Source organism: Oryctolagus cuniculus, chromosome 13 (assembly GCF_964237555.1).
Source record: "Oryctolagus cuniculus chromosome 13, mOryCun1.1, whole genome shotgun sequence".
In the NCBI taxonomy this organism is placed as follows: Eukaryota; Metazoa; Chordata; class Mammalia; order Lagomorpha; family Leporidae; genus Oryctolagus; species Oryctolagus cuniculus.
Window position 1 is genome coordinate 102,930,707 of NC_091444.1, and position 16,381 is coordinate 102,947,087.

General features: G+C 42.0%; 1 protein-coding gene across 3 annotated transcripts in view; it reads left to right on the forward strand.

Moving 5' to 3' along the window:
* ANKRD26 (ankyrin repeat domain containing 26) overlaps nucleotides 1-16,381 on the forward strand; it is a 112,551-nt gene that overhangs the window by 9,818 nt on the left and 86,352 nt on the right. For all 3 annotated transcript variants that reach the window (XM_051820961.2, XM_051820963.2, XM_051820962.2), the window contains exons 4-9: nucleotides 380-486; nucleotides 3,764-3,831; nucleotides 6,266-6,296; nucleotides 10,050-10,122; nucleotides 13,751-13,811; nucleotides 13,919-14,106. In XM_051820961.2, the coding sequence (XP_051676921.2) occupies nucleotides 380-486; nucleotides 3,764-3,831; nucleotides 6,266-6,296; nucleotides 10,050-10,122; nucleotides 13,751-13,811; nucleotides 13,919-14,106 (528 nt within the window). The remainder of the gene's footprint in view (nucleotides 1-379; nucleotides 487-3,763; nucleotides 3,832-6,265; nucleotides 6,297-10,049; nucleotides 10,123-13,750; nucleotides 13,812-13,918; nucleotides 14,107-16,381) is intronic.

The following is a 16,381-nucleotide window of genomic DNA, read 5'->3' on the forward strand; positions in this document are numbered from 1 at the left end:
GAGGACTTGGGCCATCTTCTACTGCTTTCCCAGACCATAGCAGAGAGCTGGATCAAAAGTAGTGTAGCTGGGACTTAACGGGTGCCCATATGGAATGCCCATGTGAACTGCAGGCGGCGCTATGCCACAATGTTGGCCTCAAAGCAAAGGTCCTACTTGGATCCAGTGAATGTTTGAAGTGAGATTGGGAGATGATGCATTCAGGTAATAAGGCAGAGAAGAGGGGCATCTCAAAGAGGAGGAGAAGCACTTTCAAAATCACAGGGGTGAAAAGGGAGACATTTATTTATGGTCTGTATGTTTTAAGTTCATAGGGTCATTTGTAAGGTTTTCAGTTCAGTTGAGAAATGTGTAACTCTGTGAATTATAATTTTTACAGAATGGCCTCACACCACTTTTACTTGCTATAAGTGAAAATAAAGAAGAAATGGTAGAAATTTTAGTGAAGAAAGAAGCTAATACTCGGGCAGTTGATGAGGCAAAAAGGTATGGTAGTTTGTTCTCGTTTTAAACCTTAGTGTTCTAGAGTGGTAACAGTTGTACAAGTCACAGGTGTTTAAATACTTATGAGATTGTAAGTATGGGGATGCAGTAGAAAATATCAGTGTAGATCATCAGATGGAAAAACATTTTGGATTGAGCAACATAACATTATATAGTGTGACTTACAGTCTTATGTAATTTTGACTAAAGTTTGTTACTTATGATCTGATTCCTTTGGTCATATGATCTTACATTAGTTAAAGGGGTTTCATACTCGTTTCATGAAGTATTGACTTTAATTTTTTAGTTTTATGAATAAACATTGAGCTTCTTAACACCTTTGTAGTGTTCTTAAACTACTGTGTTAAATGTAAAAGTTGAAAATCATTTTTGCTTGTATAGGAATCTTTACTTTGAATTACTTTGAGAAAATCCATGTTTGTTTATCCCTCAGTAACCTTAATTACTGTTACCAAATACTCTGGGGTCATCACTTTTCCTTTTTTAGGATATTTTTCTATTTTGTTTATTAAAAATTTTATTAATAGAAAATTTGTATTATAAAGAGAATAGATTTCATGTGTTTCATAGGTACAGTTCTAAGATAATCATACTTCCCTCCCTTGTTTCCTTCCTCCCTCAATTCCTCCTCCTTTTCTTCTTTTTTTCTTTAATTTTTGCAGTAAAACTTACCTTATAATTACTAACCATAATGTTCAACAAATAAAACATAGAAAGACCAGTATTCCCCAGGAATATAGACAAGGGCTATAAACAATAATCAAATCATAAGATGTCAGTTTCATTTTTATATTTTTTTGTATTCTATATTAACTACTGCATATCAGATAAAACATATTTGTCTTTTTGGGTCTGGTTTATTAAGCATAATGATTTGTTAAGCATAATGATTTGTTTTTATTTTCTAAAGGCAGTTTAAAAATTTTATCAGAGAAATAGAGAAAGAATTTCCATCTGCTGGTTTGCTCCCCATGGGCCCACAATAGCTCATTCTGGGCCAGGCCTTAGCTGGGAGCCAGGTATGCAGTCCAGGTCACTCAGGTGAGGGGCAGGAGCCCAACTGAGCCATTAGTACTGCCCCCCAGGAAGGAGGAACCTGGAACGAGATCTGAAACCTAGGTTACTCAGGTAGGGGCACCGGCATCTTAATTGTTAGGTTAAAAGCCTGCTCTTGACGTTTGCATTTTTAATTAGTATGGCTAAGAGGGAAGAAAGATAGCTTTAACCGGATAACATTTCCCTGTAAGGAAGACGAGACATAGGTGATAAAGAGAAAACACACAGTAGTTTTAATTCCCAGTTGTCATTCTTAGTAGATGTGTGGCCTTGGTAACATTAATTATGGGCAAATAGTACCTGGTAAGGTTGAAAAAGAGGATAAAATAATATATCCTTTAAGGGTGGGTGTATCTATATAAGATTGTGCCTATAGCATTTAGTTTAGTACCTGGCACATGCTCATCAGCATTTCTAACTGAAACTACCATGACTGTTATTACTGTTATTACTATTTTACACCTGCAAATGGCTTGTTACTTACCTGCTCTGACTGAATTACAGAATATCAAATTAGGGAAGAAACGGAGAATTCTTTATTGAAATCTTGGCTTCCTTTAGATAAGTGACCTCACCATAGTTATTGTCTATGAAAAGACTAAGTCCAAGGAAGGCGATGCAAGTCAGATGGAGTGGGGAAAGGACGTTCAGATCATTCTGCTGTTTGTGTTGCTACTGAAACTGCCCCTTGGCTGGTGAGCATTGACGTTTGCTTCCAAGAGGCCCTTACGCATCCAGATCCCTCAGACTTCTTGGTGCTCCACGATGAAGCTCCAGCATTGCAACTTTTATTAGTTCACAAGCATGCCCTTGTCTGCGCAGCCATTGTTCCCGGTGTGGTAGCACCGTGCGTGCTCTGGCAGCGGAGCCTCCTAGCCTTAGCCACACACACAGTGAGCACACTGACCCTTCTGCCTCCCCTCCGAACTTGATGTGGAGCCCACGTCTTAGACCTTCGTAGTGAGCTAAGCTTTAAGGTTTTTGCCTTTTCTACTAGCACATACTTTTGGGATCATTCTAAACCGTGAAAGAGTTTCAAATAATGTTACTGGAAGAGATTAGAGTTTTCTTTCTTTGCTATCAGCTTAGTACCCAGAACCCCGTTGTATCTCATGTAGGACCTCTTCTTTGCTTGTGAATGTCCATGTCACTCTTCCCCAGAGTGGGCACCGACTTGCTGTTGGTCCCTCAAGTGATCTGTTTTCTGTACTAACTAAAATCTTGCAAGTTAAGAGCACTTGATCTCTACCTCAAGTTTTCAACATATTTTCAAATTCTGCCTCACAAGGAAGCCATTCAGCAGAATTCTCTGAATCTAAAATAGCTTAGTTGGATTTAAGAGATGAGCACCAATCTATAACTCATAAGTGTCCGTGTGTAGGAGTAGGATTTGGTCTCCCACCTCTGTTGGGGTTGACCATTGAGGTTAAGCATCATTCTGACAAAGGTCTGCTGGTTCACAGTGTGCCGAGGTAGAGCAGCAGCAGCAGTCATCCGTGTCAGGTGTTGATATCTCTTAGTTTTATGCCCTTAGTGTGATTAACTCGGTAGTGGAGGACTTGTTATATAAGAAATAAATTTAGTTACAAATTGTTAGATAGTTGCGATACCCTGAATTACAATCCACAAAGGACAGCTTTTAACCAAAATTAAAACCTGCAACCTTTGAGTATTAGAACCTATTAAAAAAAAAAAACAAAACCCACACACACTGAGTTTGAGGGAGATCCCAAAATAATTCCAGCAGTACAGTACTAATTGTTCCTTTGCGTCACTGTTTCTTTCAGCATGTAAGAAATATCTCATTAGTTCTTTACATCAGCCTAGAAAAAAAAGGCACTGAAACCCTTATTTTTAGAAGACCGAGGCTAATAGAAATGACTTCCCAAGAACAAATAGCTGTTGGTTACAGAGCTTGGACTTCTGGGTTCAGAACATTTTGCATTATGTCAAGTTAACTCTAGTGAGTTTATCAAACTGTACTGATTTCAGTTCATGACATCTTCACCCTACTTTTTTTCTTCTTTAAGTACAAGCTTAATACAAAGGTTATGGAGCTTATATATGCTTGAAACTTGTTGGAATAATTAAAGTTTTGATATTGTCTCTGATATTATCTGAAATACTCTAAGAATTTTATGTATTTGTTAATTGTTTTTTATATTAGTACTAAAACAGTAATGTATCCTTTTTAAATACATAGCAATCAGCAACTCATTTCTGAATATAAAGAAGAAAAGAAATGTAATATGTTTGAAAATAGCAATTCAGGTAAGACTCCAGATAGTGAATTCCTCTGATGTTCTTCCCATAGATAAAAAAGTAGGAGTAAGAAAGTTTTGATCATTAAAAATAATGAAATCAGTGTTTAATTACATGTGTATTTTTCCTTAATCTTACTTAATAGTCTAGAATTTAGAATTATTTAAGGCATTACTTGGGAAATTGACAACATGAGACATTATTGCCTGAAAAGATTACTTAATTATGGCCCCTTAAATAGTTTTTTTAGGGGCTGGCTCTGTGGCTCACTTGGTTAATCCTCCACCTATGGAGCCGGCATCCCATATGGTGCCTGTTCTAGTCCTGGTTGCTCCTCTTCCAGGTCCAGTTCTCTGCTGTGGCCCGGGAGGGCAGTGGAGGATGACCCAAGTGCTTGGGCCCCTGTACCCGCATGGGAGACCAGGAAGAAGCACCTGGCTCCTGGCTTCTAATTGGTGCGTCGCTGGCCGTAGTGGCCATTTGGGGAGTGAACCAACAGAAGGAAGACCTTTTTCTCTGTGTGTCTCTCTCACTGTCTATAAATCTACCTCTCAAATAAAAAAATTTTAAAAAATAGTTTTTTAAAGAATTTTTTTAAGTGTATATATTTTGAGAGACAGACAGATATAGCTCCCATCTTTGATGCACTCTACAAATATCTGTAGTGGCTGGGGCTAGGCCCAACCAAAGCCAGAAGCCAGGAATTTAATCTAGGTCTCTCGTGTGTATGGCAAGGACCCAAGTACTTGAGCCATCAATTGCTGCCTTCTAGGTGTGCACTAGCAGGAAGCTGAAATTGGGAGGGAACCTAGGCCTTGAACCCAGGCACTCCAGTTCCGTGATTCAGGCATCTTTAGTGGTATATTAACCAGTGTGACAAATGCCCACCTCTCAGTGTTTCTTCCTAAGCTTCTCTCTGGATATGAGTCCTGGTTCAGAGTGGAGAAAGTCTTAATGGAATACATTTTCCAATAGTTCTTACTCTAGGAGGTCAAATGACAAATGTGTTTGAACCTTGTGTGGACCCTGTATGCATAAGGTGGGGAACATAGCTAGGACTAAGAGAACTTCCCAGCATTTAGGCCGGCGCCGCGGCTCACTAGGCTAATCCTCCGCCTAGCGGCGCCGGCACACCGGGTTCTAGTCCCGGTCAGGGCGCCGGATTCTGTCCCGGTTGCCCCTCTTCCAGGCCAGCCCTCTGCTGTGGCCAGGGAGTGCAGTGGAGGATGGCCCAGGTGCTTGGGCCCTGCACCCCATGGGAGACCAGGAAAAAGCACCTGGCTCCTGGTTCCTGCCACCGGATCAGCGCGGTGCGCCGGCCGCAGCGCGCCGGCCGCGGCGGCCATTGGAGGGTGAACCAACGGCAAAAGGAAGACCTTTCTCTCTGTCTCTCTCTCTCACTGTCCACTCTGTCTAGCAAAAAAAAAAAAAAAAAAAAGAGAACTTCCCAGCATCTTAACTAGGGGAGGATTAGTTAGAAAAAGAACATTGATTTCTCTTGCACTCTTCTCCACTGGCAGCCGAAAAGGATTTGTGAGGATCTTGTCCCTGGTTCATTTCCTCTGTTTTGTCATGCTGCAAAGTACAGAGCCCATTAACCCAGCTTCCTTGGGATATGTTCATTCAACTTAAACTGAACAGTCTTGCCCGAAAAACCTGGAGAAGTTGTATTGTGTCCCAGCAAAATAAATAATACTCTCTTCTACCTGCTCTACTGCCAGCCCTCATAAATCACGTATTTCAGTTGACGGTTTGTATGATAGTGATTCTGCTAATGATACCATGTTCTTTTTTTTTTTTTTTTTTTTGACAGGCAGAGTGGACAGTGAGAGAGAGAGAGACAGAAAGAAAGGTCTTCCTTTGCCGTTGGTTCACCCTCCAATGGCTGCCACAGCCAGCGTGCTGCGGCCGGCGCACCGCGCTGATCCGATGGCAGGAGCCAAGTACTTCTCCTGGTCTCCCATGGGGTGCAGGGCCCAAGTACTTGGGCCATCCTCCACTGCATTCCCTGGCCACAGCAGAGAGCTGGCCTGGAAGAGGGGCAACCGGGACAGAATCCGGCGCCCCGACCGGTACTAGAACCGGTGTGCTGGTGCCGCAAGGCGGAGGATTAGCCTAGTGAGCTGCGGTGCTGGCCATGATACCATGTTCTGTCACTCTGGTGGATTTCCTTTAAGGTTATGGTCATGGTACATAGAAGTTCACTTTTCAGTATGAAATTTTGATAAATCCCATTCTCCACTTTACATTTGACAAATAAGAAGCAAGGGCAAGGGAGGGTTTTTAATTCATTAATTGTCTATCAGCATTTTAATTAATATTCTAGTATAGTCCACAGGTGTGATCCCAAAGTAATAGTTTGTAATGAACCATTAGAGAATTCTCTTTTTCAGATTCTCCATTTTTCTCTTGCTGATTAAATTGCATTTTTTTTTTTAAATAGAGGATGAGAGTTCTGAAGATTGTATAAGCAGGTAAGACAACATATTTCTAAAAATTCAGTGTTAACTAAGGAAATGCAGAGAAAAGAATCTAATATTAGATGAGTGTGTGACTTTGGGCTAGGTAATATGTTATATGTTTAACATTTGTTATATATTATGCTCATGACAACAGCTTTATAAAGTATATATTATTATAAACTACTTTTTACTAGTTAGGAAGCTGTGGTTCAGAGAAGTTAACTAGTTGTTCCATGACCTCATAGTTAACAAGTAGCCAACCCATGATTTGACTGTTAATCGCTCTGCTGCCAAATCCATACTCTTGCCCATTAGCAAAAACTGATAGAGAATTGTGCAACCCTGGGATTAAGATAACAGCCAGGCCCAACTCAGATCAATTCATAAAGTCAAATTTAATTATGTGTTAACTTTGCTTTAGAGTTCTTCCAAGAGGACTGGTTATTTCAAGAGTTTGACTAATACATTTGACAATTGCAGTGATAACCAGTACGTTGTTTTCACCATTAAAGGTTTTAGGAAAGATCTTACTTAGCTGTGGCTACAGGACCACAGGTCATAACCAGGGACATAAACCTGATTACACCCATCCTAGAGAGGAATTATTTTACTGTGAGCGAAGCATACCTACTGAAGTGCCACCACAAAACACAGCAAACACTGGAGTAAGGGCAAAGGTTTATTGTCGGGGAGGGGCCGGGTTTGGGGGGGACCCAACAGGCTGGGGGAGAGAGCAAAGAGAGAAAGAAGAGACAGCCTGTGTGGGAAAGCAGGCCTTACTATAGCCTTGCAGGGATGAGGGAGTGGGAGCAATGAATCCAGTTAGAGTGGGGGTGGAGCTGACGCCTGTGGTTGGGCCATTTGGTCACCTGACTCCTAGTAAGCCAGACTGGAATCTGGAGAGGCTGAACTTATTGTACAAGATGGCCACTGGGCCAGAGCTAAGATGGCGCCTCAGATAGACAGCACACCATTTCACTAATACCCACAGATGGACTTGTTATGTTGATGCTAGCCAGCATCTGTTGAAACAGAGGGTATTTGTAATTGATTTCTCCACTTACAGACTTTCCAGTTTGGTTTTCCCTTCAGGCTAGAATCCCTGCCTTAGTTCTGTGAACTTTATTCTTTTTCGAGAGTCCTTTTGTCTTCCATGAATTTTCTGTAATATTTCCTTGATTTTTTACTTTCTTTTCTGTTTTTCTTGTTGTTTCTTTTGTTCTCCCATTTCTTCCAGTTAAGTATTCCTCATTTTTTATAGACAAAACCAAAAGCACACAGAATTTCAGGATTTTAAGGAAATTTAGACTAACTAAAAGACCCCTTAGTATTTCTACCTGTGTATAATATATTCCAGTGGTTATTTAGTTGGAGCAGCTGAAACTCAAAGAATTAAAGTGATGAAACTGGGTATAGTCACTGGCAGAAATGAGATGTGAAGTTGGGTTCCTTAATTATAAGTTCAATATTATTCTTTGTCATTGTGTAGATGAGTGTTTTACCACTCACTGGAAAGGGAAAATGAATCTGATGTATCCAGTGTAATAATAAGAATGGAATTAGCAGATGAATCCAGTGGGGGGAAAATGAGAATGGAATTAAGTAGGAAAGACCAAATTTGAGGAGGAACAACACTGGGATGGGTAGAAATAAGAGTTAGAAAAGAGATCAGCACATTGGGGTTCATGACTGGTTTAATTAAGGCAGATAACAGCAGTGAAGAACACAGGATGTTGGGAGGTATCTGGCAAGACATATTAAGATAGGAAATTCGAAGGCATTCTGAACAGATTGCTGCTTTTTTATTTCATTGGAGGAACTGTCACACTTGAAAGTTTCTGTTGAAAGATGTTCAAATAATGTGGGCTGCTGGGAAGAGTCTCAGTGACAGATTTGAAAGTGGTAGCCATCCACTTCCATGGAGTGGCACACTATGGTCAGGGAAGGCGTCCCCTCACCCCTACTTCTTTTTTCTCAATTTGCTAGTGTGCTTCCCATGTACCTGTAAGGGTAGGGCAGGGTTAAGAGTGGCTGGCAAAACAGTCAGGGAGCTTCATGGAATCTATGCCTATGCTGGGGGCAGATGACTAAGACTTTGTAGCTTTTTCCCCCAAGAGTAGGGAAATAGAGAGCTGCTCTAGTGTATCTTGTTTCAAGATTCTGAGCCTTATGGGCTGAAGACTTAAAGGTTGTAAGCAGGCTGTGTTAGCTTTTTGTTACTTTAACTGAAACACCTTATAAAGGAAGAGGGTTTATTTCAGCTTGTGATTTTTGGAGGATAGAACCCAAGATCAGGCAGCCCCGTTAGTCTGATGATTGCAGGGGATGGTGGGAACACATGCAGATGGAGGGTACCATAGTGAGCCAGGAAGCAGGGAGAAAGAAGAATTGGGCTGGACTCGGCTTACATAACCAATGCTCCCACCAGAACTGCCTTCATGGAACAAGCTCCCACCGAGCCCACTTCTAGACCCTGTGATTGTATTGTCTCTACCCTATTCCATTGACTACTAACATTATTCTGTAAGTCTGTAGGGACCAAATGCCTCAATGCATGGGTCTTTATGGGACACCCAGACTATTATCTGAATGATAACACTGCCGTCATCCCCTGCCCAAGAGGAATATGGAAGTGAGAGGTCATAGGAAGGAAGAATTTTAGTAGTACTAAGGGAAATAGAGGTGCAACTACTAAGACTATTGTTTTGCCAGCCACTTTTTCCCTTAGAGAGCTGTGAGAGATCTCTTCTTCCCTTGCATATCTTAAGGGCTCGCTGTTTTACGTGGATCTGAATAAGGCAGGATTTTTATGGGGGAAATCATTGGATTTTTTTTAAAAGATTTATTTTATTTATTTGAAAGAGTTACACAGAGAGGTAGAGAGAGAGAGGTCTTCCATTCGCTGGTTCACTCCCCAGATGGCCACAGCGGCAGAGCTGCGCTGATCCAAAGCCAGGAGCCAGGAGCTTCTTCCGGGTCTTCCACGCGGGTGCAGGAGCCCAAGGACTTGGGCCATCTTCTACTGCTTTCCCAGGCCACAGCAGAGAGCAGGATCGGAAGTGGAACAGCCAGGACTACAACTGGCACCCTTTTGGGATGCTGGCGCTTCAAGTAGGGCTTTAACCTGCTGCGCCACTGTGCTTGCCCTGGAAATCATTGGATTTTATAATGTTTTCTATTTTAATCCTGGAGATTATTTCCAATAACAACATAAGTATTTATTCTTAGATTTTTGTACATTTAGCTTTCAAACATTTCAGCAGCTTCAGGAGACTCCTTGTATTGTTTTAGGGTCAAGGGAAGCAATGGGGCCTTCCTCATACGTGGTTTCCATGCTGAAGAACCAAGACACCCATTTTTGAATTATACAAATCAGTCTTTGAACCAAGAGTAGGCTGTGGAGGAGGGACAGTGTATCTACCTTAAGTTAGGTAATTAGATTTGTACCATTCAGGTAACAACAGTTACACCAGCTGTTGATTGAGTTCTCAGCTGACAGTTTGTGAAGATAAACTATTTCCAGGCTCTTCTAATACACTGACTTTCCCTCTTTGTTATGGGACTAAGTGTGAGAGGTGTCCTTGAATATTTCATACGGTGGGAGAGTTGGAGGCAGAAATAGGTATCTAAAAGCTTATTAAAAATCAAATGTATTTTTAAAGTTATTTCAAGAAACATCATTTAATATATACATAGCCAACCTTACACCAGATTTTTTTTTTAATGAAATGAATTCACCCATTTTTGTATATTTGTGCTCTGAAGGCTTTCCAGCGAACCTGGTACTGATGATCCATGGCCTACATCAGTTGAAGAAGACTTGGATTTTGATACCAAGGTAAAATGTTGTCTTGTGAACTTAATCTTCTTGCTCTGAACTTAGTTATACTGTTTACTCTTAAAATTTACCAGTGGTCTACCTGTCATTTTATATTTCTAATGGAAATTTAAAGAAAATTCTTTTACAGAAAGAGGGATAGTTGAATTTTTTAAATGTTTTTACTTTGCTAAATACTGAATGGTTGGTAAATACTTAGAGTGGGTTCCAAAAGGAAGAATGGGCTGGAAAATACATAATGAAAGAAAATTATTAGAAAGATCTTTAGTAGAGGAAATAGGACATTTAGTCAAGGATTATTTGGATACATATTCTTACTGTGAGGTTGGAATCATACCAACATTGCTAAGTAAGTCTTCACTGAATCCAATTACTAGTTAGAATAATCCAAGAATCTCTAGTACCTTTCAGTTCCAAACCTCTGTAGCACATAGCATAAAGGTGTTTTCTTTTCTTGGAATAATTTTATTTGAGTATCGTGATTTTTAGGAGAGACATGTTTGTCAGTTTTTATCCTTGATTCTGTATTTAAACTAAAAGATTAGAAATTTAGAAATTTAAATTGTTTTTCAAAATTTGTCTAACAAAGCTTTTCATTCTGTTTTCCAAGTAATTATATTAAGTGTGTAGTGAAAATTTGTCATAAAATTGAAGAATGCATGTTTTCAACCAAATAATAACCAGTTTTAGAAGCAGAGATTCTAAATAACCATGTGGAAAAACTGTACTTTGAAAAATGTTTGTCTTCCAGTTTTTGAAAATATCCACACAAAAAAATTTTTTTGAAGATTTTATTTTTCTGTTTGAGAGGTAGAGTTACAGAGAGAGGGAGAGACAGAGAGGTCTTCCATCTGCTGGCTCATTGCCCATATGACTGCAACAGCCAGAGTTGAGCTGATCCAAAGCCAGGAGCCAGGAGCTTCTTTCAGGTCTCCCACATGTGTGCAGGGGCCCAAGCTCTTGGCCAACTTCCACTGCTTTCTCAGGCCATAAGCAGAGCAGGATTGGAAAAGGAGCAGCTGGGACATGAACCGTATGAGATGCTGGCCCCACTTTCATAGGCTTAGCCTATTATGCCACAGCGCTAACCCTTCAAGTTTTTTTTTTTTTTTTTTTTTTTTTTTTTTTTTTTTTGACAGGCAGAGTGGACAGTGAGAGAGAGAGACAGAGAGAGAAAGGTCTTCCTTTTTGCCGTTGGTTCACCCTCCAATGGCTGCCGCTGCAGCCGGCGCACCGCGCTGATCCTGGCAGGAGCCAGGAGCCAGGTGCTTTTCCTGGTCTCCCATGGGGTGCAGGGCCCAAGCACCTGGGCCATCCTCCACTGCACTCCCTGGCCATAGCAGAGAGCTGGCCTGGAAGAGGAGCAACCGGGACAGAATCCGGCGCCCCAACCGGGACTTGAACCCGGTGTGCCGGCGCCGCAAGGTGGAGGATTAGCCTATTGAGCCACGGCGCCGGCTCCCCTTCAAGTTTTTTTTAAAAATTGGGGCCAGTGCTGTGTCACAAGTTAAGCCACTATCTGGGACGCTAGCACCCTATATTGGTGCCACTTTGAGTCCCGGCTGCTCCACTTCTGATCCAGCTCCCTGCTGATGTGCCTGGAAAAGCAGCGGAAGATGGCCCAACTTGGGCCCCTACACCCATGTGGGATATGTGGATGAAGTGCCTACCTTTGGTCTGGCCCAGTCCTGGCTCAGCCCTGGCTATTGAGGCCATCTGGAGTGTGAACCAGTGGATGGACTTAGACTATCTTCTACTGCTTTCCCAGGCCATAGCAGAGAGCTGGATCGGTAGAGGAGCAGCCGGGACTCGAACCCCCGCCCATATAGGATGCCGGCACTTCGGGCCAGGGCGTTAACCCACTGATTCCCCCACCCTGCCACTCCATACTCTATTTCAAATAGACTTCAGAATTCTGTCTTTTGCTAAGTGAAAAACTGATGAAACATTTCTCCAGTAATAATTTCACAGCTTTTAGCTAGTGGTTGATGACCACGTTCAACTAATTGAATGACTTATAGTAATAAAATTAATCTCTTTTTTTACTGCAGTATATATAAAAAATAATTCTAGAATAATATAAATCAGTATTATTAGGGATATGTGATGAACAAAAGTCTTAAATTTCTTCATATTTTTTTTTAAAATTTAATTATTTATTTGAAAGGCAGAGTTACAGAGAGGCTGAGGCAGAAGAGAGAGAGGACTTCTATCCACTGGTTCACTCTCTAAATGGCCTCAATGGCTGGGCTGAGCCGATCCAAAGCCAGGAGCCAAGAGTTTCCTTTGGGTCACCCACGCAGGTGCAGGGCCCCAAAGACTTGGACCATTTCCACTGCCTTTCCAGACCATAGCAGAGAGCTGACTTGGAAGTGGAGCAGCCGGGACATGAACCGGCGCCCATATGGGATGCCGGCACTGCAAATGGCGACCTTACCTGCTATACCACAGCACCGGCCCCATGTATTGTTCTTTATGTTTTTACTTTTTTGTTGTAAGCTCATACTTGATTGAGTCATGTCTCTTTTTTTCTTTTTTTAAAAATTTATTTATTTGTTTGCAAGTCAGAGTTACACAGAGAGAGAGAGGCAGAGAGGCAGAGAGGCAGAGGGAGAGAGGGAGAGAGGGAGAGAGGCAGGGAGGGAGTGAGGGAGGGAGGGAGGGGTCCTCCATCTGTTGGTTTACTCCAAGATGGCCACAATGGCCGGAGCTGAGCTGATCTAAAGCCAGGAGCCAGGAGCTTCTTCCAGGTCTCCCACGTGGGTGCAGGGGCCCAAGGACTTGGGGCCATCTTCTACTTTCCCAGGCCATAGCAGAGAGCTGAATTGGAAGAAGAGCAGCCCGTCTCAAACCGGCGCCCATATGGGATGCTGGCACTTCAGGCCAGAGCATTAAACCACTGTGCCACAGCGCCGACCCCTCATTTTTCTCTTAGTTTGTTTCATCCTCTCCTTACCTTTTAAAAATGATTTATGTTCCTTGTAGAAAACATTCCTTCAGTATCTGCCCCGTCAGCACACTTAGTTGTCACTTTCTGTTTCATAGCTGTGTGTGGCTTTCATTCATCAGTCATTGCCACACAATTATATTCTTGTTTTTTTCAAACTTTCTTTGGTGGAGCTGAATTTTTATAATCATATTCTTCAATTTTTTGACAAACATAATGGAAACATCCAACAATGCAACCCATCTTAAGTAAGATACTACCACAAAAACTAAACTTCCATATTTTCTCTGCAAGAAGTAACTCATACAAATATAAATTTTTCTTATATATTTCAATTTATTTAAATTTCTTGGGTTTTTTTCAATACTACTCTAAATTACTGAGGAATAAACTTTTGTTCTAGGTTATTTTGATTCAGAAAATAAGGGTTATCATGGTATTTTTATAATAATCTGTTAGGGGCAGGAGGAGTATCATTTTGGTTATATCTTTATCAACTCCTAGTCCTTGTCACATGGGCAGGTATAAGTTGGTAAATGGAAGAATTGGAATTTGAGTATATATATATCTGAATGACACCAATACCTGTGCTCTTTGCTTAGATTATATTGTAATAATGAATATTATAATTATTTTATTAAATTTGATATTTGTAGTATTAAAGCTATTCTTTTTTTCTAGAATGTTCCAAAACCAAACTTAACAAAGCTGTTGACTGCTTCGCAACAATTCAGGAAAAACAGTAAGCTTTTTGAAGACTGCTTATTCTTATGTTAGCACTGATATGAAATTTACAGACATTTTCATGTTCTCTTTACTTATGTTTTGCTTCTACTATGGTAAAAACAGAGACTGTGAAGCCAGAAAATACAGCCTTGTCTGATAGTAGTAATTCAGATGGTCAAAATGAAGATGTGGTTCAAACCTGTCCTGCAACAGCAGCCAAAGTCCAGAGTGTTTCTCATCCCACCTTACCATCACCAGAGCCTCTTCTAAAATATTCCTTCAAGTCTACAGCAATCCCTGCTCTTAAAAAGGTATGATTGTTTTTATTTGTTTGTTTGTTTTAACGATTTTATTTATATGAAAGGCAGAGTTACAGAGAGAGGTAGATACAGAAAGAGAAATCTTCCATCCTCCAGTTCACTCCCCAAATGGCTGCAATGACTAGGGGCTGGGCCAGGCCGAAGCCAGGAGCCAGGAGCTTCCTCCAGGTCTCCCACATGGGTGCAGGGGCCCAAGCACTTGGACCATCCTCTTCTGCTATCCCAGGCACGTTAGTAGGGAGATGGATTGGAAGTGGAGCATCTGGGACTCGAATTGGCTTCCATATGGGATGCCAGCATTGCAGGCCAGAGCTTTAACCCACTGCACCACAGTGCCAGCCCCAAAGGGTAAAGCTTTTTAAAAACTTCTTTTTCACCTCCCAGTCTCATAATGATGAAAAGCATCCTGGGAATGGAACTAAGTGCTCAAGATCATGGAAAACCCGTGTGCAATCAAGGCAAATATATGTACAAGATTGAGATTTATAAAAGCCAATGGCAGTAAGCAGTTCTTCAGTAAGCCATTATGGAAGCTGAGAATTAGATAGCAACCCAAAAGAAGAGCTTGACAAATATGAGGATGACAAGGGAGAGTGATGAGAAGAATTCATTTAAGAAGGGCAAGAGCCATGGTAGTGGCTGAGTAGGAAGATCCAGTGACCATCTCCTCCTAGAGAAACCAGGGTGGACAGCTGTCTATGCACCAAGTCACTTTAACAAGATCTACCAGAAACCAGGTGAGATACCACAGTACCTCATCTTCTTGGAATTGGAGCAAAAGTTAAATTGAAGAGTTGCCTGTGCCACCCGTCTCCCGGTTCCAAGGAGCACAGCCTAAGGAGATGCCTCTTTATTTGGAGAATGAGAGTGAACCGATCTCAGTGCCAGGCTGAGCACATCAACCCCTGCCCCCATCTTCTGCAGCCAGGGAGTCTCTACCATCCTTCGCACAACTGCCTGCAGAAAATGAAATTTGAGCCAGGAGAGGGAGCTTAGCGGCACACCTTGGAGCTCAGCTCCAGGCCTTCAGTGCTGAGACCTGCCACTTGATGAAGCCCAAAGGCCCCAGAAGCCAGCCGGTGCTCCTGGCCTGAGCCTCTAGACTTGTCCAGCAGCAGGCTGATATCTGCTCCAGAGGATTGGACTCACTTTGGTGGGTGTCATCACCCACTTCAGGTGGGCCTAGAGGTCCTTCCTGGGACTTTTGGGGGCCCAGGAACTGTGCGACCCAGGTATAACCAGCCAATCTGGGTGCCTAGGGAGCTGTCTTTATCACCTTCTTCCAACCTTTAGCAGACGGCAGGAGGCCAAAGGGCTGCGTGTTGGAAATCAGTGCTGGGCTGGTAAGTCCAATGGTCAGCCTGTGGATAGAGTCTGTGGACTTGCCCCAGTATCAGGTAGAGGGACCTGAGCTCTGGAGAGACAGACCCTTTTATAGGCCTGAAGTGCACCTTCAAGATCGCACGGGACCCGGTGGCTGTGAGACCCACTTGTGACTACCTGGGGCCTGCCTGAGGAGCTGAGGAGCTCAGTCAGTCATCCCTCCTACCTCCTGGAGAATACAAGGAAACACAGGAATGTTTTGGAACTGAGTGCCAGGCTGATAAAACCCAATACAGAGCAGATTCTAATGGTCCCTCTCCCCAGACCAGTACCTGAAGACAGAACCTTTGAATCTGCTTGAGTGCCCAGTAGAGTTCTGTGTTCTTGGTTGAGCTGTCTTGGACCCCAGCCAGCAGCACCAGTGGTAGGTGCAGCACCTCGCGGTGAGCCCACCTCAGCAGCAGAACAGGCTGCTTATAGTTTCTACAAGGACAGCCACAAGGTCACCTTCAATGCACAGATGGTGTCATGATCCAGCTAGTGTCAGGAAGCTCCAGTGGATTATGACTCTACCTAAAGAACAAAATGGGTGCCAGAAACCAGCCCCTCTAGGAACTAAATTCCTAAATGCTCGGACGAAGATTTCAAAGTAGCTATTTTAAGAGAACTACACAATTTTAGAGAACACAGAGAGATGATTCAGTATTCTAACAGAGTGATGTGATAGAGATGGAAGTAATTAAGTAAAATCAAGCAGAAATTCTTCAATTCTGAAAAATACATTTAAGTGAAATTAAATCTTTCCATTGAATTGAAAAATGTGTATTATCCTAATATTTCAGAAATAATTATTTGCATCACTAGCAAAAGTGTATTTTATATTCTTGAAACAAGTGTGAATATATATGATAGGAGAACTTAATCATGTTTTTTCTCCTATTTT